Raw genomic sequence first — 27,155 nt, 5'->3', positions numbered from 1 at the left:
CAATCGCCATGTGGCGAAAATGCATGCACACACCTACGCAGGTGGGAAAAGAACCGCTGCTGTGGCCTACCACAGGGCTAAGTAAAGCCTTCCTGCACCTTCAGCACATTTAGGCCCAAATTTGTTTAACATCTTCTCAACAGCTCGGGTCTCTTGACTGGCCGAAAATCCAAGGAGACTGGGACCAAGAGCCAGCATCTCGCTAAACATGCTTAGTGCATAAGCAAATTAAAACTGGCAGAAGACCTCTACTAGAACCAGAGATGACTCTTCAGTGCAAGTGTATCTCTGCGGGACAGGGAACCACTGGTGATAGGTGAGGAGGAGATTCCCCTGCCTCTCCCACCGATGCTGCTAGGGAATCGAAAATGGACACTGTTTCCGTGCTGACGGGGGAAAGCCTCAGTGCTAGACCCCTTCACCCACGAGGTTTTTTCTACCGATGTGGTCATGCTTGACACAGACCTCTGAATACTTTTGCTGCATGCACACACTGTTCTTCCCAGCACCTGCGGCAGCACCAGCACAACAGCAAGCAGGGGAACCATCCCTCAGCACCATGGAACCAACACCCAGTCTCCTCCGCAGGCAGAGAAGCTGCTGAAAAACCCCATTGCTGAGCTCCCCGAGCTGCTAAGGGAGCTTCCCCTCTGGAACCTCCCTGCTGCACAGATTCTTCTAACTAGTTCCTTGTTCCTTTTTTTTTTTTAAATTAAATTAATTAATTAATTTATTTTTTACTCTCTGAGAACAAATAAACATGCATAGAAACTAATACTTTCCTTTGGTGCAGAGGTTCAGGTTCCAGGAGCGCAGGCTGCATGGCAGATCAGAAAAGAGCCAGACCACTGGCTATATCAGTCTCCTTTTGCCAAACTTTAGCAGAAAGGACAAACCATATAAAAGGGATCCTTCCCTGCTCCACTGGGCTTGCACTGCAGAACTGCCAGCAGGTTCCACCACTGTCTCATGGAGGATGAGGGATCTGGACCACCAGATGTCCACTCCACGGACCTCCAGACTGAGCTATCATAAGGGTCACCAACCCCCTGCTCGTCCGTTTCAAACCAGAGGGGATGGCCCCACTAGGACCTCACAACCCCCTGGGAGGATCCAGAAATTTTGTCTTAATCTTTTTTTTTTTTTTTCTTTCTTTCCAGACTTCAGGTTTTACACCATCTACCATCTGTTGGAGACAAATACTGAGGGACTGCATGTGGCACACTGGGTTATGTACAGTGTCAGTGAAACTTTCTTTGTCTCCCTCTGCTGGCAAGGAGGCAAAACCCAAGAGTCTGGACTGATCTGGGTACATACAGGGAAGCTTTGTTACTGTGCATAAGGATAAATGTCACTTAATATGGGAGAGTTGGCATGGATTTAGCAAAGATGTCATTAGGAATTATTTGGAGGAATGGAGAATAAAACCAGAGGATATCATCATGCCTCTGTATTGCGCCTTGAGTATTGTGCCATATCTCAAAAAAAGATTTAGCAGAACTAGAAAAGGTAGAGAGGAGGGTGACGAAGACTATAAAGAGGATGCAACAATTCCCCTTGAGGAAAGGCTAAAGAGGTTAGGATCTTCAACTTGGAGAGGAGATGGCTGAGGGGAACTGTGATGGAGATCTATAAAATCATAAGTGGAATAGAACAGATAAATAGGGAACAATTATTTGCTCCTTCAAGTAATACTTGAACAATGAGACACTTCACGAAACTAACAACCAGATGATTTAAAACAAATTTAAGAAAATATTAGTCAACACACAAGCTCTGTGGCATTTGTTGCTGAAGAATTTGTTTTCAAGGCATTGGGCAAGTTTCTGGAGGATCAGCCCATTAATTATCAGCCATGATGATCTTCACTTCTTGATGGACATACACAACAGGAAATGGACCATCATATAAACAGCACAATAAAGTAATGCAAAACACATAATAAAGATAGTAAAATTTCTGCAAAATAAAATACCACTTGCCCCCAAATTTCTAAGCAAGGCTTGTTTAAAAAATCTTGCCATTAGGATCTACTGGGTTCTTCCAAGTGACCTGGGCTGACCCAGCCTGGCACTTTTGATGTTCTTACCCTTTTTTGGTGAATCTTAAGAGATCTGTTCTCCAGCTCCACTGTGAGGCTTCTGCAGGGCTGTCAAGGACCTGCTGCTATACTTTCACCTCCCCAACAACTCTGCTATCCATGGGATGCTGCTCAGGGACCTATTGCCAAACTAATCCCCTCTCACACAATGGTGGCTGTCAGGGATCTGCTGTACACTGCTCCCCTCTACCACATGGATGTTTATTAAGGACCTACTTCCACACTTCCCTCCCATCTCTTCTCCATAGAGGCTGTCAGGGATTTGCTGCTATTCTTCTCCCATGAGGAGACTGTGCCCTCTCAGCTGAGGTGGGTTAAGGTGATGAGCTCAGTCAGGGTAGAAGTTTCTTCATTCCTGGTGCAGGGCTTCCTTTCATCTTTATCTGTACTATGAATAGCTAGGGAAGGCGCCTGCTACTTCAGTGAAGCATGGATCTGTTAGTTTTACCATACCACTGTAAATATGTGGTGATCTCCATATACCCTTCAACCTTAGTGCTAAGGTGAAAGGGGAGGGATTGCCTGAACAGAGCTAGAAGGATTGGAAGAGACTGTGGTGGTCCCAGAGCCTCGTACACTAGCCTGCATGCTCCGACTCTCATCTTCTGGTTTATTTAATTTATTTAAGAATAATTTCTATACTGTGCGCTCCCAAAGTCTAAAAAATGAACATACATAGACAATACTTTTGAACAAAATACAAGGTTAATGTATCGCGACAATCTGACTGCATTTTCTTTTGACTTGACTATCGTAGGACAACATTCATTGTATTCTTACTTTATTTCAAATTCCTGCTGAAACAGCCATGCTTTTAATGCTTTCTTCAGTGCTTTAGTGTCTATCGTTGTTCTTAATTGCTCTGGCATGGTGTTCTGGACAGGTTACCAAGAATGTATGTTCTCTGGTTTTTCCCAGATGAGCTTGATGGCCGTTTGAAATTTCTAACATACCTTTGCCGTGCAATACACGTGACAGAGTACATATCTGTAGAGTTGTACCTAACCATGGATCTTTGGTATTACTTAGCAGTTTATGTAGTAGAGTTGAAGTTTTGTATTTTATTCGGGCCTGGATGGGAAGCCAATGAAGAGAAGCTAACACAGGGGTTATGTGATCATATTTTCTATGTGCAGTGAGTACATGGGCAGCAGAAATTTGCAACAATTGCAGTGCCCTCACGGTATTGTTTGGAATGCCAAGAAAAAAGTTACAATAGTCGAAAGAAAATTAGTGACACTAGAACAGTCCGAAAATCTTCAGGTTCTAACAGCAGTTTAAGTTGCTTTAACATATGCAATTTTAAATAACCATATTGTATTGATTTTTGTATATTGATCCTCAGTTCTGAACTGCTGAAGAAATAGAAATTGTGTGTCCACCAAACTCGAATTTGGGACTATCTCCTTTGTTCTAGATAGCAGAATGATCTCTGTTTTAGAGAGATTCAGCGACAATTGATTATAAAATATCCTTTTTTTGAATGGCGCCTAAATAAACTCAAGTTTGTGTGGCAGGTAATGAATTCTTAATAGGGATGAAGAATTTGATATATATATATATATGAGAGAGAGAATATGTTCATAAAGGTATTAGATATTAAAAAGTATCATAAAGAGTCCAGAACCTTGTGCTACTCCTGTCTGAATTTCAAAACATTCACATGTTGTATCACCTGTACAAATTTGTTGAGATCTGTTACACTAATTTGAGTCATATCTCAGTACCTATAATCCCTTATTCTTTTAAACAGCTAATTAAAATTGCCTGATCAATAGTGTCAAAGGCAGCTGATATTTCAAGTAATACCAATATATAATTCTAGCCGCCATCAAAGCCTCGCCACGCTGTATCCAACATAGACAATGCAGTGTTTCTGAAACCAAACTGATTTAGTTAAGAAGAGAATTATCCTGCAATAATCTGAAAGTTGTGAGAGCACAGAAGTGTCAATTATTTTTGCCAGGAATGAAAGGGAGGAGATGGGACAGTAGCTTGATAACAGTTCTTGTGTGTGTTTGTCTGCTGGTCTCTCTTCAGGGTCTGACAGCAGGGAGCTTATGCTGCTGCCTAGGGAAATGTGTGTGTGTGTCATTCTGATAAAGAGCAGATACAGAAATACACATCCAAAACTGAAGTAGCAATTTTCAGCTTGAGACTAAATTCTCCCAAGCTCGTTTGCAAAATCTTTTCCTTATTTGGTGGCTCGCTAGTGCAGTCGGAGGCTGCCCAGGTATTGAACCAGACCTCTGAATCTTGATGCTCTGCTATTGGTGTCCATATCTGTGCCCAGGCAGCACCTGGCAAGAGATTCATATTAATCATCAAAATATGCCTCGGCTGAATTTTCCTGACAAATTGCAGAAAACTCAGACCCATAAAGTCAGGAGGGATTTCTGTGCAAGTCTCTCTTGCAGCAGAAGATAGCAAGGCACCAGTGTTTGGAGCCCTGCTGAAACTCTTGGCATGAATAGCTGAGAAACTTGTGTAGGGGAATGCAGACCGCTACTTTTCTTTCACACAAAGAGAGAGTAGTGCACAGGAAAGGAAACCTCCTCACAGGGCATCATTGCATCCCTCCAGTATCTGCTGGTTGCTAGCAGAAATGGATGTGAATGGGGGTAAACATGCAAGCTCTGCAGCACCGTGCAGGAGAGAGGTAGTTGTGCCGTTTGGACCTTGCATGAGACCAAATGCTGAGCACTGGGGGGGGGGGGAGGGGAGGGTCAGGATGACACCCACAACTGGTGCCCCCTTTTGTTCAGTAAAGCACCTGTTTCCTGCACTGCTTTTGCCACCTGACTTGAGTAGCAACTAAACTACTAATCCAGCTGCTGGTGGGACTCTTTTTCAATGCAGAGCCTCTTACGTAAGGGCGCTGGCTGCTCCTGAATTTCTCTTGTATGCTGTGCAACTTTTTCAGTAGGGTGGGGTAAGGGTTAAGTTCTTGCTGCCCTCATGACTTGCCAGCAGAGGTCACTGTGTGCCTGTCTAGTCCAACACCTTCCCTGCTATTCCATCTGTTATACATGTGCCCATGACTGGGTGTGTAGAACTTGGGAAATGCCCATAAAATATTCACCCCACAACCCACCTCTGCCCTGCACTCCCAGGACACCTAAAACTTCTCATTCTCAGAAAAGCTGCAGGGTCAGTTTAATTTTCCTTTTTTTTACTCTTGCAGCTGAATAAACGGTTCCAGCTCAGTTTTCTGCATGCCCATGGGAAGCTCTTCACTAGGATTGGGTGAGTCTGCAAGCGTCCTGCCTCTTGCTGTGCCAGAATGGAAGGGCAGGTGTCCAGCATGGACCCAGAAAAGATTTCATCAGACATGGAGTGATTTTACCCAATTCATGCAGTGTACCAATGATGTCCCTTTAACCTTTAGGGGTGTCCCTTGCAGTACAAGAGTATACAGATGCTGCTTTTTTTTCTGTTTGTACTTTATAATCTTTCCAGCATATGAAAGAGGTTTGGATGGAAAACTCCAGCTTGATGCCATGCTGTCAGTATGAAATTAGGTTGGAAAGCTGTGATTTGATGTAGGAGCTAATTAAACAGAACACAGATTGGTTGTCTGTTGCCTTCACTCTAGTAAAGTAACCAGTGGGGCATGTCAGGATTTGGCGTCTTTTATTAGTGACATTATAGAGAGACTGGAGAGTAAACTATATTTGTAGATAATGCCTATGTCTCTTAACATGCCTGGAAGTGTGGAAAGAATGTAAAATCCTGCATATAGAGGGTTCAGAAATTCAATAACTACTTACCATTTAGAATAAGAATTGGCAACAGTTAAACAGGAAGGGAATATTGAAGTAATCTCAGATGAGCTGAAGATTACCAGTAAGTTTTACAATGCAGCAGGAGAAGCAAGAGTATGCTTGAGAGAGAGGTAATATTACCCTTGTATAGCCTCACCATGAGGACTGTACTCTGTAAGAATTCAGGGGACGCTAACAGCATGCTGGGGGTGCATAAGAGGGGTATCACTATTCTGCAGCACAGTCATAAGAACCTTGAGAGGATGGAGACTGGAGAAGGCCTACCAAAATGACACAGTGCTGCAATACAAACCTTAGAAGAGGCTTAAGGAACTGACAATGTACTTGTTGAGGGAGAAGGGGATATTATAGAAATATTCAGTTTCCTGTATGTACCCAGATCAGTCCAGACTCCTGGGTTTTGCCTCCCTGCTAGCAGATGGATACAGAGAAAGTTTCACTGACACTGTACATAACCTAGTGTGCCACTTGCAGTCCTTCAATATTTCTCTGTCTCCAGTAGATGGAGCAGCTGGTGGTGTCTCACATCGCCAAACTGGACAAAGTTCAGGCGGATTTTCTCAGTCGAGGAAAGTTAGACCCCGGGGAATGGGACTTGTCTGAGGCAGCGATGTGTCTCATTCATGGAATATGAGGTATCCCCATATGGACTGAATGGCGACCAAAGAGAACACCAAGGTGTCATAGTTTTATAGCCACCGAAGAGAACACAGTATGGAAGAAATCGATGCTCTAGATTTGCCATGGACTCGAGGGATTCTCCTTTGTCTTCCCTCCATGGCCTATGGTGGACAAGGGATTATAGCGCATAGAGAAACTTCTAGGCAATGTGATCCTGGTAGCTCCAGAGTGACCGTGTCGACATGCTTCATGGTTCAGCTTCACACCGAGAGCCCGTGGAATAGCCAGAGTTGTCAGCAGATCCTACAGAGGAACTTATTAGATCCTACAAAAGGGGAAAATTTTCTGTCTGCACTCGCCCAGCATTCTTCTGACTGGATTCGCCCAGCATTCTTCTAACTTCCAGCATCCAGCCTCTCCAACTAACCTCATGCATACCTACAATATCCCAATCATTCAATACCGAAGGAGAATCTCCATAATCAACTCCACCCACAGCATACAAAAAAGAATTATTCCAATCATGACTTCACCATTGAACCAACTACTAGGCCTCACACTACTTTCAGTAACCCTTTTCAACGCACAATCCTTAACTAAAAAAACACACATCCTCAACGACTATCTCCAGGACACAAATCCAGATATCTGTGCAATTACAGAAACCTGGCTAAAAAATACTGATGTTGCTCTAATCAATCAACTTCCTATTCATATATATGACATCTTCACCTTCCACAGACACAAAAAAAGAGGAGGCAGCCTTCTCCTAGCTACCAAGAAAGAACTCAAACTATCCACACATACTATCAAGACTGAGTCTAAATTGGAATTGGGATTAGTCAAGTCAAAACAACTACAAATTCTACTAGTCTATGCTCCTCCCGGAGTTCTAGAAACAGACCCCTCATCACTCATAGAATCCATCGTGAAACATATCAACTTAGACCTCCCAACTATGATCTTAGGCGACTTCAATCTTCACACTGACATTTTACCTCGCTCCTCAAACTGCGAAGCGCTCCTCACCACCCTCAGTGCTATGGGATTCACGCAGATCATTAATAGCCCTACGCATAAAGCAGGACACACTCTGGACTTAATTTTCATCAATTCTAATTTCTCTTGCACATCAGTACCTTCTTGCACACCAATCCCCTGGTCAGACCATTTCTTGATAGAATCCTCCTTTTCCATAGATAAAGAGACACACACTTCTCCTCACCTTTCTACTATTCAATTCAGGAAACCATGCCCATCTGAAATACTTAGTGATCAGCTCTCCAAGGAACTCATGAACCTAGACCTTTCTAATCCTGACTCAGCCCTATCTTCCTGGCATAAGATCACAGAAACAGTTGCTAACAAATGGTGCCCAATAGTCTCTAAAACAATCAATCCTACAAAAAAAGGTAATCAACCCTGGTTTTCCCCTAAACTAAAACAGATGAAACAGGAGCTACGTCACAGGGAAAATATATGGCGAAAACCCCCCAACACAACTACCCTGTCTAAGTACAAAGGCTTTCTACATCACTACAGGACCTCTATTCTACTAACAAAAAGGGAATTCTATGCCAACAGAATTCATCATTTCCAATACGATGCCCAGGCCGTTCGCATACGTTACTCAAATCACGAAATCAACCCCTCCGTCTATCCCAGACGAACAAGCTCTATCTAAGGCTAATGAACTTGCTTCATTTTTTCAACAGAAGATCCTGAATACGCTCGCCCTTCTACCACCAAATACTCTACCTCTCACCTCAGACAAGAATCCTCAATCTCTCAAGGGAGCCAAGCTCGACAGCTTCGAATCAATATCCTCCAAAGAGATTGAATCCCTTCTAAAAAGACAAAAACCATCTAGCCATCCTGCAGATAACATCCCATCAAATCTCCTGCTTCTCATTCCAAACACGATCTCAGGACCTTTGACAAGTATCATAAATTGCCTTTTAACTCAAGGGAGTTACCCTGACAGCTTAAAAACTGCGGCACTCAAACCCCTCCTCAAGAAACACAATTTAGACCCTAATGAACCAGCCAACTTCAGACCCATCTCCAATCTTCCATTTTTAGCCAAACTAACGGAGAAGCTGGTAAACACCCAGCTTTCAGAATACCTAGAAGATCACAATATCCTACACCCTTCACAACATGGCTTCTGCAAGGCACGCAGCACGGAAACCCTCCTCATTTCACTTACAGATCATATTATAATGGGTCTAGACAAAGGCTACTCCTTTTTATTAGTCCTGCTAGACATCTCGGCGGCATTTGACACCGTCAACCACGCCATCCTCCTGGATCGCCTAACAGATATTGGTATCTCCGGATCAGCCCACAGTTGGTTCAAGTCTTTCCTCTGCAATAGATCCTTCAAAGTTAAAATCAATAACAAAGAATCGCCATTAACAAAATCCACCCTTGGCGTACCACAAGGATCATCCCTATCTCCTACCCTTTTTAATATTTACCTCCTCCCCCTTTGCCAATTGCTAACCGACCTTAATTTAATTCATTATCTGTACGCAGACGACGTGCAGATTCTAATCCCTATTACAGAATCTATTTCAAAAGCACTCACCCACTGGAATAACTGCCTTATATCTATCACCAGCCTCCTTAATAGATTAAATTTGGTCCTTAATGCCTCGAAGACGGAGCTCCTCCTCATCTCTGCAAACGAAGAAAATATTCCCCTACCATCCCCACACAACGCATACATCACCCATAAGCAGGTGAGAGACCTAGGGGTAATTCTGGATAATCGACTAAACCTAAAGAAAATGGTCAATACCACATCCAAAGACTGCTTTTACAGACTCCAGGTTCTGAAACGACTCAAACGACTTCTATTTTTCCAAGACTTCAGGACAGTCCTCCAAGCGTTGCTATTTGCCAAGATAGACTATTGCAGTGCCCTTCTCCTTGGCCTCCCCAAATCGACCACTAAACCACTGCAGATGATACAAAATGCTGCAGCGAGATTACTGACCAACACCAGCCGCGGAGACCACATCTCACCCATCTTCAGAAACCTACATTGGTTACCAGTAAATTTTAGAATCCTTTACAAATCTATCACCCTAATACACAAATCCATCCATCATCAACTCCAACTCGACCTTGAAATCCCCTTCAAACTACACTCCCCCAACAGACCAATTAGAGATAATCACAAAGGTACTTTGAATTACCCCCCAACCAAAGCTTCACGCCTTTCCTCGACCAAAGACCGAGCTTTTTCAATAGCAGGACCGTCTATTTGGAATAACATCCCTTCAAGCCTCCGATTAGAACCCTGTCTCATAACGTTCAGGAAAAAACTCAAGACGTGGCTATTCCACCAAGCCTTCGATGATCCTCCAGACAATCATTAGTCGTCTTTTTTTCTCACCTGGACGTAGAGGATTGAGGTCCTCTATCCTTTCGAACGAAGGACCCTGGCACTCACCGGTTAAAGCATCTTAAGCTCTAACCCAAATTCCTTTTGTATTATGTTTTAATTACCTCCTGCCTTTACCTTTCTTCCAGCTTTTAAGCTTCCCAAGTTTTTACTCCTTGTTAAATGTAACTTTGCCTTATTCACCTCTCTTGTTAATTACTTTTATTTATTGCTTCAGTTATACCCTTGTTTTATGTAAACCGATCCGATATGGTTATTACTATGAAGGTCGGTATAAAAAAAGTGTTAAATAAATAAATAAATAAATGGTTCCCAGATTTGATCAACATGGCCATAGATGAGCTGCTGAGGTTTTGTCGACTCTTCTCCACCAGGGCCCAATATATTCTGATCAGGCAGCTCACTTTGTCTCACGGCTTCCCTTCTGAGCTAAGATAATTGAGATGGAGAGGATATTTTGAAGCAGTTATTTCCACCTTATTGCAGGCAAGGTGACCTTCTACATCCTTGGCAGATGTATGAATTTGGAGGTTCTTCGAGGCCAGGTCTGCAGTTGGACTGCAGCCTCAACCTATTCAGGCTACGGTGTCACATATTTTGGCCTTTCTATAGGAAGGGTTCTGGTCAAGGGACTGGCCATTAACTCTGAGAGTCCAGGTAGTGACATTGGGTTGTCTCCAGAATAAGGGCAAAGTTGTCCTCTGTCCACATATCCAGGTGTTAATCGGTTCCTTCTGGGAGCTAAGAACTTGCCTCCTCAGGTGCAGAACATTTGTCTGTCTTGGAATCTGAATCTAGTCCTTAGAAGATTTTGTGAGGCTCAGTTTAAACCAGTAAAGAGGGCTGCTTTTAAGGACTTGAATCTTAAAGGGGTTTTCTTTTTTGCTATTTGTTCAGCCAATAGAATTTCAGAGCTCTCTGTGCTGTTTCAAGATTCCTTCCTACAGATTTCAGATTAAGGGGGTATCTTTATACATGGTGCCTTCTTTTCTGCCTAAGGTAGTCTTATCGTTCCATCTTAGTCAGACAGTGGAATCTTCAGCTTTTTCCAGATTTGGTTTCCTCTATGCCTCTCGTGGGGAAGCTTAGGCTCTTAGATGAGAGGCATGCATTATTGAGGTATCTAAAGGTCATTAATGATTTTCATAGATTGGATCACCTTTTTGTAGATCTAATCACCTCTTTGTACTATGGAGTGGTCCAAAGAAGGGAGATATGGCGACTAAGGCTATGATGGGTGGTGGCTGAAGGAAGTGATCAAGTTGACTTAAATTTCTAAAGGGCACCTGGTGCCAGGGGGTTTAGGGCACAGTAGACATGTTCTCAGGTGACCACCTGGGCTGAGTCACAACAGGTGTCAGAGCATGAAATTTACAGGGCGGCTACTGGAAAGTTGTTGCATACTTTTGGTCGTCATTATTGCTTGGTTGTCGGGGCTGTGGCTTCCATGTGTTTTTGTGAGTGTTCTATGATGGAACTTTCTAGGTCCCACCCGAGTTAAGGGCAGCTTAGGTACATCCCAGGATTCTGGACTTTCTGGGCACATACAGGGAAAGGAAAATTGGTTCTTACCTGCTAATTTTCATTCCTATAGTACACCACATCAGTCCAGAGACCCGCCCATTTACTGGTGGGAAGGGGGAAGAGTCCGCCGCTCATACTATTGCTTTGGATATGGTTGTTGTTAATCTGCTAGGGAGTTAGCAATCTGTTGAGAATCTGCTTGGGAGTTGTGAGGCATTAACAATCTGCTTGGAGTTAGCAATCTGTTATTGATCTGATGCCTGATGGGAGGAGCAATCAGATAGTTGAGGGTGGATCCTTGGACCAGTGGCAGATGACCACCCCCCTGGGGAATGATCCCGAAAGGGACCACCGGTCAGGCTCAGAGTTAGGAGACAAACACACACTAGTTCTTTATTAGACAGTATACTGAACCACCAGAGATGGCAGTAGTGAGCTGGTAAGCCCGGCTGGGCTGTAGTCCCTCAGATACTGGATCAGCGATCCCTGGAGGCTGAGCTGAAGAGAGACTGAGATATAGTGAGTAGGCAGGTTATGCAGATGTAACACTCACACAATGTCCCAATGAAGCCCAGGAGCTGGAAAGTATAGGGCCTCGAGGAGCGAGTACCTGGTTCCAGGGAAAGCTGAGAGAACGATGGTAACTCACTGATGTAGCTGAGATAGTTGGTAGTGAAGACTTCCAGGCAGAAGAGTATACGAAGTAAGTCTGGGATGAGGGCCCTCGAGGAGCGAGTACCGGTTCCAGACTGCTATCTGAAAAAACAAGGAGAGAGCAAGCAAGGCCCCCGAGGAGCGGTACCTCTGATAAGTCCAAGGAGGCAGAGTAGCTTAGACAAAGCGAAACCGATGTCAATCCGTGTCCTTGCTAACTCGATGTGTTAGCAATTCCAAGACCTTAAATATCCGTTGCGGGTGACGTCCTCTTCGGGGCACACCCCTGAGGTTCGCGCCAATGCCGGTACTTCAATCGGGGCTGCGCACGCGTGGCCCCGATTGAAGTACCAGGAAACATGGTAGTTGCAGCGTCGAGCCGGTCCGGGAACGCCCGAGGACAAGTGGCAGGAGAACGCCGCAGTAGCCAGTCTTCCCGCGGACGAAGAGGGAGGCGCCAGAGAGGTAAGGAGGGTGGAGAGAGGGCGTCAGGCACCGACAGACACAACAATGGTGTGGAGTTGGAGGTTTTCAATGCTGATTGCATGGGATAAACACTGTGGAACCTAAAGGCTAGAGGATGGAAATGAAGATGAGTGTATGGGGGTAACTTGATGTGGCTCTTACTACCCTTAACCAATAAGCCTGATACTCTTGATGCAACTCCAACATTGCTCTCTGCTTCAGTGGCAAGAAGTAATGGGGAATTGGACTCATATAGCAACCAGCAAGGGTCCTGACTTTAATGGTCTGGAAAACTGATAAGTAAGGGGGTGACTTGTATGGCACAGCAGATGCTACCATAAGCTTGCTGGGCAGACCATTTGGTTCTTTTCTGCTGTCATGTCTGTTTCTATTAAATTTGGGAGACGAGTTTTCATTGTCTTTGGGCAACTTCACCTTCCTCTAGCTTATTGGAGGGGAAGAAGTTTGCTTAGAAGTTTATAGTTGTTGCCGTCATCTTGGCTTGGATACAGGTCAATATAGAGGGACTGCAGGTGGCACACTGGGTTTATTTACAGTGTGAGTGTAACTTTGTCTGCAACTGCTGGCAGGGAGGCAAAACCCAGGAGTCTGAACTGATCTGTGGTACTACAGGAACAAAAATTAGCAGGTAAGAACCAACTTTCCTATATTTAGCAGGGTTCCATAAAGTACAAGGGGGAGGCATTTTCCCTAGAAAAAAATTCCTCAACAAGAGGCTTATTAGATGAAGTTGGAGGGAGGGGGTCTGAAAAGAAATCTTCCTTTTATTGGCAGGGTGGGAATGTGAGAATCACTTAGCAGCTGAGGTGGCAGTAACCAGCACTTAACAGAATTTAAGTACGTGTGGGACAGATGTAGAGGCAATGTTCTTATGTTCATGTTGGCTTGTGTGAAACTTGTTTCTCATCTACTAGAATGGCAAATGGCAGTAAGAGGAGACCACACATTAACTGCATCAGGCTCCCAGGGACAGGTGGGAGGACCTTGATAACTCTGCTATAATTGGGAGATGTCAGGTCACTTAGCAGGAGCAGCAGGTTAATTTGGATACACTTCTCAGCAAAAGCCATAAAGTAGAATGAGCTACCTCCAATGAGTGACAGTGGGGAGATTTCCTTAGCTAGATCAAGATGGGAGAAAGGATGTGCCTGCTGTGCTGCAGTGCACTGTCTGGGGTGAGTGCTGTGCTGTGGGGCAGTGCACTGTCTGGTGAAGGCCTGCAGGGGGGTGAGTGTGCTGTCTGGAAAGGTCTGCCGGGGTGGGGGGTGGGGGGGTGAGTGCTGAAATAAGTTACTACTGTACAGACATTTCCACACATTAACAAATTAAGAATGTGCAGAGACTGAAGGAAGTGCTTTATCTGGGCAGAGGTGCAGCTTGCAGCTCGTTAATGGGATAATTTCCAACCAGACGTGAGCTCTTCTACATTGCTTAGAAGGGGAAGTGATATACCACTTGTGGGTTCCCAGAAGTTGTTTACTAATCCATTTTATATCCTCTGCCTACCACAAGATATTAATTCCTTAAGTAACGGATGAAGTATGATGAGGGTGGGGTAATAGGGTCTTGTCTTGTAGAGACCCCTTGGGCAGGCTGGAATGTGGCTGTTTAGGGGAAGGGCAGATGAGCAGAGCTCTGCATTCAGCCAAAGAAGAAACATGGAAAGTTTTAAATTAAAAAACTTTAAACTGTATATTTTAGTTGGTTGTTTGTGTAATTAAGGGAGGCATATAGACAGCCATTGAGCACCCATCTTCAGCATCGCAGACCACCTTACCTCTCCCAGCCTAATCCCAGTCTTGCAGACCTCTCCCCATTCACAGCCCTGCATGCCTCTCCCAGCCCTGCAGACTTCCTTATCCCACTCATACCCACCAGTCCTCTTCCAGCCCTGCATATAATACCCCACCCCTGGGTCACAGTCATGCAGACTTTCTTGCCCTTCCCATTCCCTTCAGCCCTACAGAACCTTGCCCTCATCTCTGGCCCAGCCCTGCAGGACTCCTCGCCTCACGATCAGTATCATGTGATTCCAACTTGCACCTGTTTGCCTGAAAGGGAGAGAGCGACCGTTACAAGACCACCTGACCCATCCAGTCTTCCCCGTTCTTCCAGTCCAAAATGCCAAGGATATATTCCAGCAAAACATATTTTCTTACTTTGCTGCAGAGTCTGTTTGCTTGTAGCCTCCTCATATGAATCATATTTGCTATTGGCCTTCCTTGGGTTGCACTGCTGGGCTGCTCACCTGTGGCTTGTTCTTGCGAGAAAGCCGGGGCAGGAGTTTTCTTTCCATCACTTTTCCCATGCATCTTAGAGCAACAGGTTTTATAGAGAGAAGGGGGGGGGGGGCAGTCACCTCTGGGCTGCAGTTGTTGCTGAACGTCTTCCTTAGATCTCCACTCTGGAAAGGACAGGCAGGAAATGGGGGTCATTTGTGGAGGTGAGTAAGAGGCAGAAGTGGAATTCACCCGTGTTTGCTCTCTCCCCCAGGATGGAAACATTTCCTGATGTGGCGGAGAAGGCTCTGCGAGAGTTCCAAGCTCTCCTGCAGCTCAGGCCCTCACCCATCGGAAGCACCCGCATGCTCCAGCTCATGGCTATCAACATGTTTACTATTCACAACTCGCAGTTGAAAGGTATTCTGGGGAATGGTGGTGACTGAACCTCAGAGCTGGGGAGGCCATGTTCTTTGTGTGTTTCTCTGACGAGGTGGAGGGGGATGTGAACCTGGGAGCTGGCAGGCCAAGTTCTCTGAATGTTTCTCTGAGAATGTGGGGGGATATGAACCTGGGAGCTGGCAGGCCAAGTTCTCTGAATGTTTCTCTGAGAATGTGGGGGGATATGAACCTGGGAGCTGGGCAGGCCAAGTTCTCTGTGTGTTTCTCTGAGAATGTGGGGGGATATGAACCTGGGAGCTGGGCAGGCCAAGTTCTCTGTGTATTTCTCTGAGAATGTGGGGGGATATGAACCTGGGAGCTGGGCAGGCCAAGTTCTCTGTGTGTTTCTCTGAGAATGTGGGGGGATATGAACCTGGGAGCTGGGCAGGCCAAGTTCTCTGTGTGTTTCTCTGAGAATGTGGGGGGATATGAACCTGGGAGCTGGCAGGCCAAGTTCTCTGAATGTTTCTCTGAGAATGTGGGGGGATATGAACCTGGGAGCTGGGCAGGCCAAGTTCTCTGTGTGTTTCTCTGAGAATGTGGGGGGATATGAACCTGGGAGCTGGGCAGGCCAAGTTCTCTGTATGTTTCTCTGAGAATGTGGGGGGATATGAACCTGGGAGCTGGCAGGCCAAGTTCTCTGAATGTTTCTCTGAGAATGTGGGGGGATATGAACCTGGGAGCTGGGCAGGCCAAGTTCTCTGTGTGTTTCTCTGTGAATGTGGGGGGATATGAACCTGGGAGCTGGGCAGGCCAAGTTCTCTGTGTATTTCTCTGAGAATGTGGGGGGATATGAACCTGGGAGCTGGGCAGGCCAAGTTCTCTGAATGTTTCTCTGAGAATGTGGGGGGATATGAACCTGGGAGCTGGGCAGGCCAAGTTCTCTGTGTGTTTCTCTGAGAATGTGGGGGGATATGAACCTGGGAGCTGGGCAGGCCAAGTTCTCTGTGTGTTTCTCTGAGAATGTGGGGGGATATGAACCTGGGAGCTGGGCAGGCCAAGTTCTCTGTGTATTTCTCTGAGAATGTGGGGGGATATGGAGCTGGGCAGGCCAAGTTCTCTGTGTGTTTCTCTGACGAGGTGGAGGGGGATGTGAACCTGGGAGCTGGCAGGCCAAGTTCTCTGAATGTTTCTCTGAGAATGTGGGGGGATATGAACCTGGGAGCTGGGCAGGCCAAGTTCTCTGTGTGTTTCTCTGAGAATGTGGGGGGATATGAACCTGGGAGCTGGGCAGGCCAAGTTCTCTGAATGTTTCTCTGAGAGTGTGGGGGGGATATGAACCTGGGAGCTGGGCAGGCCAAGTTCTCTGTGTATTTCTCTGAGAATGTGGGGGGATATGAACCTGGGAGCTGGGCAGGCCAAGTTCTCTGTGTGTTTCTCTGAGAATGTGGGGGGATATGAACCTGGGAGCTGGGCAGGCCAAGTTCTCTGAATGTTTCTCTGAGAATGTGGGGGGATATGAACCTGGGAGCTGGGCAGGCCAAGTTCTGTGTATTTCTCTGAGAATGTGGGGGGATATGAACCTGGGAGCTGGGCAGGCCAAGTTCTCTGTGTGTTTCTCTGAGAATGTGGGGGGATATGAACCTGGGAGCTGGGCAGGCCAAGTTCTCTGTGTGTTTCTCTGAGAATGTGGGGGGATATGAACCTGGGAGCTGGGCAGGCCAAGTTCTCTGTGTATTTCTCTGAGAATGTGGGGGGATATGAACCTGGGAGCTGGGCAGGCCAAGTTCTCTGTGTATTTCTCTGAGAATGTGGGGGGATATGAACCTGGGAGCTGGGCAGGCCAAGTTCTCTGTGTGTTTCTCTGAGAATGTGGGGGGATATGAACCTGGGAGCTGAGCAGGCCAAGTTCTCTGTGTGTTTCTCTGAGAATGTGGGGGGATATGAACCTGGGAGCTGGGCAGGCCAAGTTCTCTGTGTGTTTCTCTGAGAATGTGGGGGGATATGAACCTGGGAGCTGGGCAGGCCAAGTTCTCTGTGTGTTTCTCTGAGAATGTGGGGGGATATGAACCTGGGAGCTGGGCAGGCCAAGTTCTCTGTGTGTTTCTCTGAGAATGTGGGGGGATGTGAACCTGGGAGCTGGGCAGGCCAAGTTCCTCTGTGTGTTTCTCTGAGAATGTGGGGGGATATGAACCTGGGAGCTGGGCAGGCCAAGTTCTCTGTGTGTTTCTCTGAGAATGTGGGGGGATATGAACCTGGGAGCTGGGCAGGCCAAGTTCTCTGTGTGTTTCTCTGAGAATGTGGGGGGAAATGAACCTGGGAGCTGGGCAGGCCAAGTTCTCTGTGTGTTTCTCTGAGAATGTGGGGGGATATGAACCTGGGAGCTGGGCAGGCCAAGTTCTCTGTATGTTTCTCTGAGAATGTGGGGGGATATGAACCTGGGAGCTGGGCAGGCCAAGTTCTCTGTGTGTTTCTCTGAGAATGTGGGGGGATATGAACCTGGGAGCTGGGCAGGCCAAGTTCTCTGTGTGTTTCTCTGAGAATGTGGGGGGATATGAACCTGGGAGCTGGGCAGGCCAAGTTCTCTGTGTGTTTCTCTGAGAATGTGGGGGGGATATGAACCTGGGAGCTGGGCAGGCCAAGTTCTCTGTGTGTTTCTCTGAGAATGTGGGGGGATATGAACCTGGGAGCTGGGCAGGCCAAGTTCTCTGTGTATTTCTCTGAGAATGTGGGGGGATATGAACCTGGGAGCTGGGCAGGCCAAGTTCTCTGTGTATTTCTCTGAGAATGTGGGGGGATATGAACCTGGGAGCTGGGCAGGCCAAGTTCTCTGTGTGTTTCTCTGAGAATGTGGGGGGATATGAACCTGGGAGCTGGGCAGGCCAAGTTCTCTGTGTATTTCTCTGAGAATGTGGGGGGATATGAACCTGGGAGCTGGGCAGGCCAAGTTCTCTGTGTATTTCTCTGAGAATGTGGGGGGATATGAACCTGGGAGCTGGGCAGGCCAAGTTCTCTGTGTGTTTCTCTGAGAATGTGGGGGGGATATGAACCTGGGAGCTGGGCAGGCCAAGTTCTCTGTGTATTTCTCTGAGAATGTGTGGGGATATGAACCTGGGAGCTGGGCAGGCCAAGTTCTCTGTGTGTTTCTCTGAGAATGTGGGGGGATATGAACCTGGGAGCTGGGCAGGCCAAGTTCTCTGTGTATTTCTCTGAGAATGTGGGGGGATATGAACCTGGGAGCTGGGCAGGCCAAGTTCTCTGTGTATTTCTCTGAGAATGTGGGGGGATATGAACCTGGGAGCTGGGCAGGCCAAGTTCTCTGTGTGTTTCTCTGAGAATGTGGGGGGATATGAACCTGGGAGCTGGGCAGGCCAAGTTCTCTGTGTGTTTCTCTGAGAATGTGGGGGGATATGAACCTGGGAGCTGGGCAGGCCAAGTTCTCTGTGTGTTTCTCTGAGAATGTGGGGGGATATGAACCTGGGAGCTGGGCAGGCCAAGTTCTCTGTGTGTTTCTCTGAGAATGTGGGGGGATATGAACCTGGGAGCTGGGCAGGGCAAGTTCTCTGTGTGTTTCTCTGAGAATGTGGGGGGATATGAACCTGGGAGCTGGGCAGGCCAAGTTCTCTGTGTATTTCTCTGAGAATGTGGGGGGATATTAACCTGGGAGCTGGGCAGGCCAAGTTCTCTGTGTATTTCTCTGAGAATGTGGGGGGATATGAACCTGGGAGCTGGGCAGGCCAAGTTCTCTGTGTGTTTCTCTGAGAATGTGGGGGGATATGAACCTGGGAGCTGGGCAGGCCAAGTTCTCTGTGTGTTTCTCTGAGAATGTGGGGGGGATATGAACCTGGGAGCTGGGCAGGCCAAGTTCTCTGTGTATTTCTCTGAGAATGTGGGGGGATATGAACCTGGGAGCTGAGCAGGCCAAGTTCTCTGTGTGTTTTCTCTCAGAATGTGGGGGGATATGAACCTGGGAGCTGGGCAGGCCAAGTTCTCTGTGTGTTTCTCTGAGAATGTGGGGGGATATGAACCTGGGAGCTGAGCAGGCCAAGTTCTCTGTGTGTTTCTCTGAGAATGTGGGGGGATATGAACCTGGGAGCTGGGCAGGCCAAGTTCTCTGTGTGTTTCTCTGAGAATGTGGGGGGATATGAACCTGGGAGCTGGGCAGGCCAAGTTCTCTGTGTATTTCTCTGAGAATGTGGGGGGATATGAACCTGGGAGCTGGGCAGGCCAAGTTCTCTGTGTATTTCTCTGAGAATGTGGGGGGATATGAACCTGGGAGCTGGGCAGGCCAAGTTCTCTGTGTATTTCTCTGAGAATGTGGGGGGATATGAACCTGGGAGCTGGGCAGGCCAAGTTCTCTGTGTGTTTGTCTGAGAATGTGGGGGGATATGAACCTGGGAGCTGGGCAGGCCAAGTTCTCTGTGTGTTTCTCTGAGAATGTGGGGGGATATGAACCTGGGAGCTGGGCAGGCCAAGTTCTCTGTGTGTTTCTCTGAGAATGTGGGGGGATATGAACCTGGGAGCTGGGCAGGCCAAGTTCTCTGTGTGTTTCTCTGAGAATGTGGGGGGATATGAACCTGGGAGCTGGGCAGGCCAAGTTCTCTGTGTGTTTCTCTGAGAATGTGGGGGGATATGAACCTGGGAGCTGGGCAGGCCAAGTTCTCTGTGTGTTTCTCTGAGAATGTGGGGGGATATGAACCTGGGAGCTGGGCAGGCCAAGTTCTCTGTGTATTTCTCTGAGAATGTGGGGGGAAATGAACCTGGGAGCTGGGCAGGCCAAGTTCTCTGTGTGTTTCTCTGAGAATGTGGGGGGATATGAACCTGGGAGCTGGGCAGGCCAAGTTCTCTGTGTGTTTGTTTGTTTGTTTGTTTATTTATTTATTTAATATACCGACATTCGATCGAGATATCACATCGGTTTCCAAATAACTAAAAGAATAGGGTGGTAACAGCCCTATTTTACATTATAACATTGTAATAAATATAACAAATTATAACATTGAAATAAATATAGAAATTATGACAGAAATAACAGGATTACATGGAATATTTGATTATAGTATATAACATATGTACATAAAATAACTTGTTGATGAGGATAATTTATGGTTAAGGATAGCAGGGAGGGTTGAAAGGGGGGAGGAGGGGGAGATGGGGATAGGTGGGAGGAAGGTAGTGAAAGGGAGGGAAGAGGGTGACGCGAGATGCTTGTGTAGGGGGCGTGGTGTGTTGCATTTGGGCAGGTTACTTGTCAGGTGGGAAAGCTTTTAAGAACAGCCATGTTTTTTTTTTTTTTTTTTTTTTAAATTTATAGTTTATTAGGTTGAAAGATAAACAAATATGATATACATATCTGGAAACAGTAAACCCAATGGCTTTCAACAATTTCAAACCAAAAGAACAGCCCCAATCCCCATTCCCCACCAAACCGCCATCCCCCATTCCCCGGACCACCCACCCCCCCACCATGAGTTCAAAGATAATAATAATAATAATAAGAAAAATCACAGAAGAAAAAGGTCCGCACGCAATACTTCATCTCTAGCTGATGCTTATTCAGTCCATGAGGGCTCCAATACCCAGAGGTCAGTGTGTCGCAGAGAGGCCTGACGCTTCTGGAACCGATTTTTCCCAGTCCATAAAGGGGGTCCATATGGCCCGAAACAGTGGCAAGGTTTTGTGTAGTTCCGCTGTGATCGCCGCCATCCTACAGAAATAATGCACCTTGTGCTGTATGCGGGCAAATGTTGGGATTATTGTCTGTTTCCAGTGTTGTGCAAGAACCATCCGGGTGGCAATAAAAACCTGTTGGCAAAATAATGTTTGTGGTCTCGTCAATTCCGTATGCAGTAAATTAATTAGCATGAACCCAGGGTTTAAGAGATCATGCACCTGTAGAACCTGTTCCAACCATTGTGCCACTTGGGACCACAAAGAGTGCACTAGTGGACATGACCACCACATATGCATATAATCCCCTGGATGCCCACATTTGCGCCAACACAGTCCACTTAAATTAGGGTATCTTTTACGCAGCACAACTGGGGTGAGATACCATCTGGTAAGCATCTTATAACAGTTCTCCTGCATATTCGCTGAAACAGAACACTTTTTTACAGCAATATATAATTGTTGCCATTCCGCAACCGGAATGGTCCTCCCCAGATCCTTCTCCCACGCTCTGGTGTGGGGGAAACACTCATCGGAATCCCCTAACAGCACATATAGTTTAGATACCATCCCCCGCTTCTTATCCGCATCAGTACAGTAATGTTCGAATAATGTCTGTCCCTGAGCTATGGAAGGAGAGACAGACGCGCTATTAAGAAAGTGAGAGAGTTGGTAGCCCGCAAGAAAGTCTGCGTCGGGCAACTGGTGTGTGCTCTGGATTTGAGGCCATGACATCACGGAGCCGCCTCCCATGAAGTGTACTATTTTGGTGAGTCCCCTTGCCTGCCAGCTCTTAAAGGTGGGGTTATGTTGCCCACTGGGAAATTATTTAGATAAGAAACATGTGTGGAGTAAAAATATAAGCGAGAGCCGATAAGTTTCTCTTTCCACTTATCAGAACAGCCATGTTTTGAGGTGTTTTTTGAAGACTTGCAATGAAGGTTCATTTCTGAGACAGGTGGGGAGGGAGTTCCATAAGGTGGGGCCCGCTATTGTTATGGCTCGTTTGCTGGTGACGTTGAGGTGTGCAGATTTGAGATTGGGGATGGCTAGGAGGCCAGTGTTGGTGGATCTGAGAGTTCTTTGTGTGGGGTAAGGATGTATTCCGTTGTTTAGCCAGTTCATATTGTTGTTGTTTATTTTTTTGTGCATGAGGGTGAGGGTTTTATACTGAATTCTTTGTGTAATGGGTAGCCAGTGGAGTTCTTTGAGAGTGGGTGTGATGTGGGAGGATTTTTTGTTGTTAGAGATGATTCTGGCAGCAGCGTTCTGTAGAACTTGGAGGGGTTTGATGTGGATTTCTGGTAGGCCGAGGAGGAGGGAGTTGCAGTAGTCAAGCTTTGAGAAGATAATTGATTGAAGGACTGTTCGGGAATGTGGGGGGATATGAACCTGGGAGCTGAGCAGGCCAAGTTCTCTGTGTGTTTCTCTGAGAATGTGGGGGGATATGAACCTGGGAGCTGAGCAGGCCAAGTTCTCTGTGTGTTTCTCTGAGAATGTGGGGGGATATGAACCTGGGAGCTGGGCAGGCCAAGTTCTCTGTGTGTTTCTCTGAGAATGTGGGGGGATATGAACCTGGGAGCTGAGCAGGCCAAGTTCTCTGTGTATTTCTCTGAGAATGTGGGGGGATATGAACCTGGGAGCTGAGCAGGCCAAGTTCTCTGTGTGTTTCTCTGAGAATGTGGGGGGATATGAACCTGGGAGCTGGGCAGGCCAAGTTCTCTGTGTGTTTCTCTGAGAATGTGGGGGGATGTGAACCTGGGAGCTGGGCAGGCCAAGTTCTCTGTATGTTTCTCTGAGAATGTGGGGGGATGTGAACCTGGGAGCTGGGCAGGCCAAGTTCTCTGTGTGTTTCTCTGAGAGGTGGGGGAGACCATCATCTTTGTTTCTCTGGGTTTTGAGAGGGGCTGAATGTGGGAGCTGTTCTTTCTGTGTTTTGGGGGGAGGGGTGTCTGAACTTTGGAGCTGGGGAGGCCATGCCTTTGTCTAGGGGTACGCAGTGCACTTCCATTATTTTAATGTTTTGGGAGGCTCTCCTGTACATGGATGGCACTAGTCTTTAAAACCGTATCGCTGGAAGGGAGGGAAGGGAAATATGTGAGGGTAAGGACTTTTTGCAGAGTAGTTGTTACTGTATGGAGGAGGAATGTGAAATTTTAATCAGTGCTTGTCCTGCAACATCAGACTTCATCTCCCTAGCACATGTCTGGCATTCACTGTAGCTGAGAGAAGAGCAAAACTCTGCACCTTTCTCTCTGTTTTCATCCATCTATCTCCTCCTCCCTTCCTGTTCTCTCGCCCAGGGTCTTATCAAATGTAGAAAGATCTTATGAGCAGTCTTGTGCTCTCTGGGAAAACTTCCTGGAGCTCTATTTACTTATTTGGACCCCTACATAACCAGTGGCTTAAGGGAGGAACAGCAAAGAACCTGACTTCTAGATAGGAGGAGGTTTCTAAAGGGTGGGATAGTTAATATCTGTGCAGAGGAGTCTCCCATTTTTCAGAAGGAGTGAGTCATTTCCAAAGTTCACATGCTCCTGCTCTGGGGCTGGCAAGGAGATGCTGCCCACCTTCTAGGGGACCAATGACAGAATGAAGATTTTTTGTTTTTCTTTTTGCTTACTCATTTGAGTGGAAAGGCATTTTTGACAAATAAGAATTTGAAGAATGACAGCAGAAACTGAATCCTTCCAAGGTGGAAGCTCTGTTGGTTAGCAAAGGTAATTGCCCTTTTAAAAATAGTCCATTAATCGCTTAAAAAATGTAGCCATATCTCTGAGTCAAACTAGACTGCAGGCTCTCAATTCTTGATCAGGTCTCGATGGTTGTCTGATCTTGCTACTTATATTAAAGATTTCTCCGTCAAATACAGACTTCCTTAGTGTTCGGGTCAGTCACTCCCAACGAGTGGGTTATGCACTTTTGCCAGCAGATGGAGACGGAGCAAAAGCTGATGTCATGGCTATATATTCCCGCCCAGACAGCCCGCCAGTTTCTCCAGCTCCACCACATGGTGGACATGCATTTCCTTTCAGGGAATTACCTGTGAGTTTAAAAAAAAAAAAAAAGTTGAAAAAGAAGAAAAGTTGGCAAGATATCTATGTAGCATCGCTTGCCTCCTGAGGTGATACCGTGCAGTCCCTCCCTCAATAGTGTGCCTTCAGTTTGGTAGCCTTGACTGGCGTGGACCTAAATTCCAATTAGTGGTTGCCGGCCAAGAGTGGTTTGATGGTGAAGGATTTAGCCCTCTCCCCCTGTAGCTGGGGACCCGTTCTTGCTCCCAGCCAGGGAGGACTGAGTTCAGATTAAAAGTGTGTTTTGTTTTGTTGGGTTTTTTTTAAGTTAAAAAGTCAGCGACAGGAAGACAGAAGGAGAAGGGTCTTGTTTCCTTGGCTGTCCTGCTCACATCTCTAGGGAGGTCTGTGAAGTGAGGAGAGAGTGCAAGCATGGCAGCTTGAGCAGCCGTTTGGCTAGGCCCCACTCATTTGAGAACAGGCTGCTCCCATTTTGTCGCTTAGTAGGCTGTGGGATACTTTTTGCATGCTTTTTTGCTGTAGGCCGTCGGTGCGTCCATGTGTGCGCCAGTTCTCTCATCTGTGTGTGCAATTTGGGTGTTCTTCCTTCTGGACGCACATCTTGTGCATCCAGTTTGGGCATCCAACAGGACGAGTGGCCTAGGCGCATGGGCTTGGATGCATACTTTTTTGTGCGTCTATATTAAGCATGCTTGTATGCGCGGGAAAGCTAGGCAGAAGCCTTCATCGGGATGTGCGCTTACAGCATGGCGCCCATGGCGAAGAAACCTAAGTGCCTATCTATCTGTGATGCCTGCCACATCAGAACCATTCAGTTGTAGCTTTCTTTAAACCTTTGTCAGTGCTGCCTGCATACTTGGGGAGATTTGCCGCCTCCTGATTCTGCTGACGATAATCCATCTCCTCCGTCTGAGGGGAGTGGGACCGAGGGAGACACCGCAGGGGTGTCTCCTCCCCTGATTGATCCACAGATTGAGTCCTCGGGGGTCATGGACGTCAGGTTTGGGCCTCTGGGGCTTAGAATGGACCTGGCTTTTTCCTGGGTGGAATTCTTCCAGGGATTGCAGACCTCAGACCTCAATTGAAGCTCTTCCTTTCACAGCAGGCCTATGGCTAGCCTAAGTTGACAGTGGCTTGTTAAGGTGATGTTTGTCTATATGACATTTCTAATTAATCACTGACTCCTTTTGAAGAACTCCCAAGTGTACCACGCCTATGTTTATCTTGTGCTGTTGTTGGTTAACCCTTATTTTTATGTTTGTTATCAATTTTAATTTTATGTATGTTTTACTGTAAATCGCTTAGGCCTATTGTGTTAAACGATTAATAAATTTTAATAAATACAAATGCTTCTACAGGGCTGATCTGCTGAGGTGGTAGTTCCTACTAAGGTAGGTTTAGGTGCTCCTCTGCTTGTCTCTACGATCAAGCGCAGTAGCACAGTGCAGTCTGACAGAGCGCAAATGCAGGTGGATCAGGATAATACCGATGACGACTGTGGGGACTCTTCTGGTGAGGAAGGGAATATTCCTCTAGATTTGGATCCATATAGAACTCTTCTATGTTTCTTTCAGAGAGATGAGTTGCTGGGTCTATCTCAGACCCTGAAGACCCTCGGAGTGGCTGGGCCCGACTCCTTGGGTATGTAGAAGAAGGATCCTATTTTGGTCACCCACACAAGACTTCTTGTTTCTTTCCTCTCTTGGATGCAATCCAGGAGTTGATTGATCTGGAATGGAATGCGCCAGAAATGTTCTTTAAAGGAGGATGCGTCTTAGCGGGTTTATACCCCTTGGATTTGCAGGCCAGACAGCAGTTGCATTTCCCTAAGGTGGATGCTTTGGTGTGTTTAGTCACGAAATGTTCCACCATCCTGGTAGAGGGAGGTGCACCTCTGAAGGATGCTCAGGATAGGAGGATTGAGGCTTTCCTGAAGCAAGCCTTTGAGGCATTGACAATGAATTTGCAAATTGCTTCTTGTTGCGCCTTGGTAGCTTGGCCTATCTTGCAGCTTTGTCAAGAGTTTGGTGGCATTGGGTCCGATTTAGGACCTATGGTAGAACCGGTGGCAGCCGCCTCCTTGGCTGCTTCAGTTATTGCGGCCAGGTGACAGCTGTGGCTGCGCAATCGGTCCGCAGATACTATTTCAAAGTCCAATATGACTAGGCTGCGTTTCAAAGGCTCACTTTTGTTTGACAGTGAATTGGAAAAAATGGCAAGTAAATGGGGAGAGACCCAGGTCCCGCATTTGCCGGAGGATAAGAAGCCAGTTGCCCAGACTTCTCAGGCAAGGGGCCACTCTCAAGACTACCGGCGTTTTCAGCCATATAGGGGAGGCTCTTCCCAGAGATCCCATTCCTTTCGCAGATCTCAGTCCTTTTGTCCCCAAGGTCCTCGAAAGGATACGGGCTCCTGAGGCGGAGCCCCTTGGTCTTCCCAGTGAAAGTTCACAGAGTGACTCAGTGGTGCGGGAGATAGGTGGTCGTCTATTCCGGTTTTATTGCGGGTGGGCCTAGATTACTTTTGATCAATGGGTTCTCGAAGTGGTTTGGAACGGCTGTGTGCTTGAATTTCTTTGCATTCCTCTGGATACCTTCATGGTCTCTCCATGCAACTCCTCTCAGAAGAGGGTATAGAAACATAGAAATGACGGCAGAAGAAGACCAAATGGCCCATCTAGTCTGCCCAGCAAGCTTCACACATTTTTTCTCTCATATTTATCTTTTTCTCTTAACTCTTGGTTCTATTTCCCTTCCACCCCCACCATTAATGTAGAGAGCAGTGATGGAGCTGCATCCAAGTGAAATACCTAGCTTGATTAGTTAGGGGTAGTAGGGGTAGTAACCGCTGCAATAAGCAAGCTACACCCATGTTTATTCCCTTTACCCAGACTATGTCATACAGCCCCTATTGGTTGTTTTTCCTCTCTCCTGCCGTTGAAGCGGAGAGCCATGCTGGTTATGCATTGAAAGTGAAGTATCAGGCCCTTTTGGTTTAGGGTAGTAACCGCCGTAACAAGCCAGCTACTCCCTGCTTTGTGAGTGCGAATCCTTTTTTTTTTTTTTTTTTTCTTCTCCCCTGCAGTTGAAGCTATTCTGGATATGCGTGAAGCCTCAGCTTTTCTTATTCCCCTGCTGTTGAAGCAGAGAGCTATGCTGGAAATGCTTGATGTATCAGCCTTTCTCCCATGCCATGAAGCAGAGAGCCATGCTGGATATGCATCGAAAGCGAAGTATCAGGCACATTTGGTTTGGGGTAGTAACCGCC

The 27,155-nt window shown here is 46.7% G+C and overlaps 1 protein-coding gene across 3 annotated transcripts in view; it reads left to right on the top strand.

Moving 5' to 3' along the window:
* The window catches only part of SMG6 (SMG6 nonsense mediated mRNA decay factor), a 387,710-nt gene that overhangs the window by 81,309 nt on the left and 279,246 nt on the right, over positions 1 to 27,155 (top strand). For all 3 annotated transcript variants that reach the window (XM_029611072.1, XM_029611073.1, XM_029611074.1), the window contains exons 9-10: positions 5,286 to 5,347; positions 15,077 to 15,222. In XM_029611072.1, coding sequence (XP_029466932.1) covers positions 5,286 to 5,347; positions 15,077 to 15,222 — 208 coding nt within the window. The remainder of the gene's footprint in view (positions 1 to 5,285; positions 5,348 to 15,076; positions 15,223 to 27,155) is intronic.

This window comes from Rhinatrema bivittatum, chromosome 8 (assembly GCF_901001135.1).
Source record: "Rhinatrema bivittatum chromosome 8, aRhiBiv1.1, whole genome shotgun sequence".
Lineage (NCBI taxonomy): Eukaryota > Metazoa > Chordata > Amphibia > Gymnophiona > Rhinatrematidae > Rhinatrema > Rhinatrema bivittatum.
The sequence above is the reverse complement of the archived record's forward strand: the minus strand, read 5'-3'. Positions and strand labels throughout refer to the sequence as shown.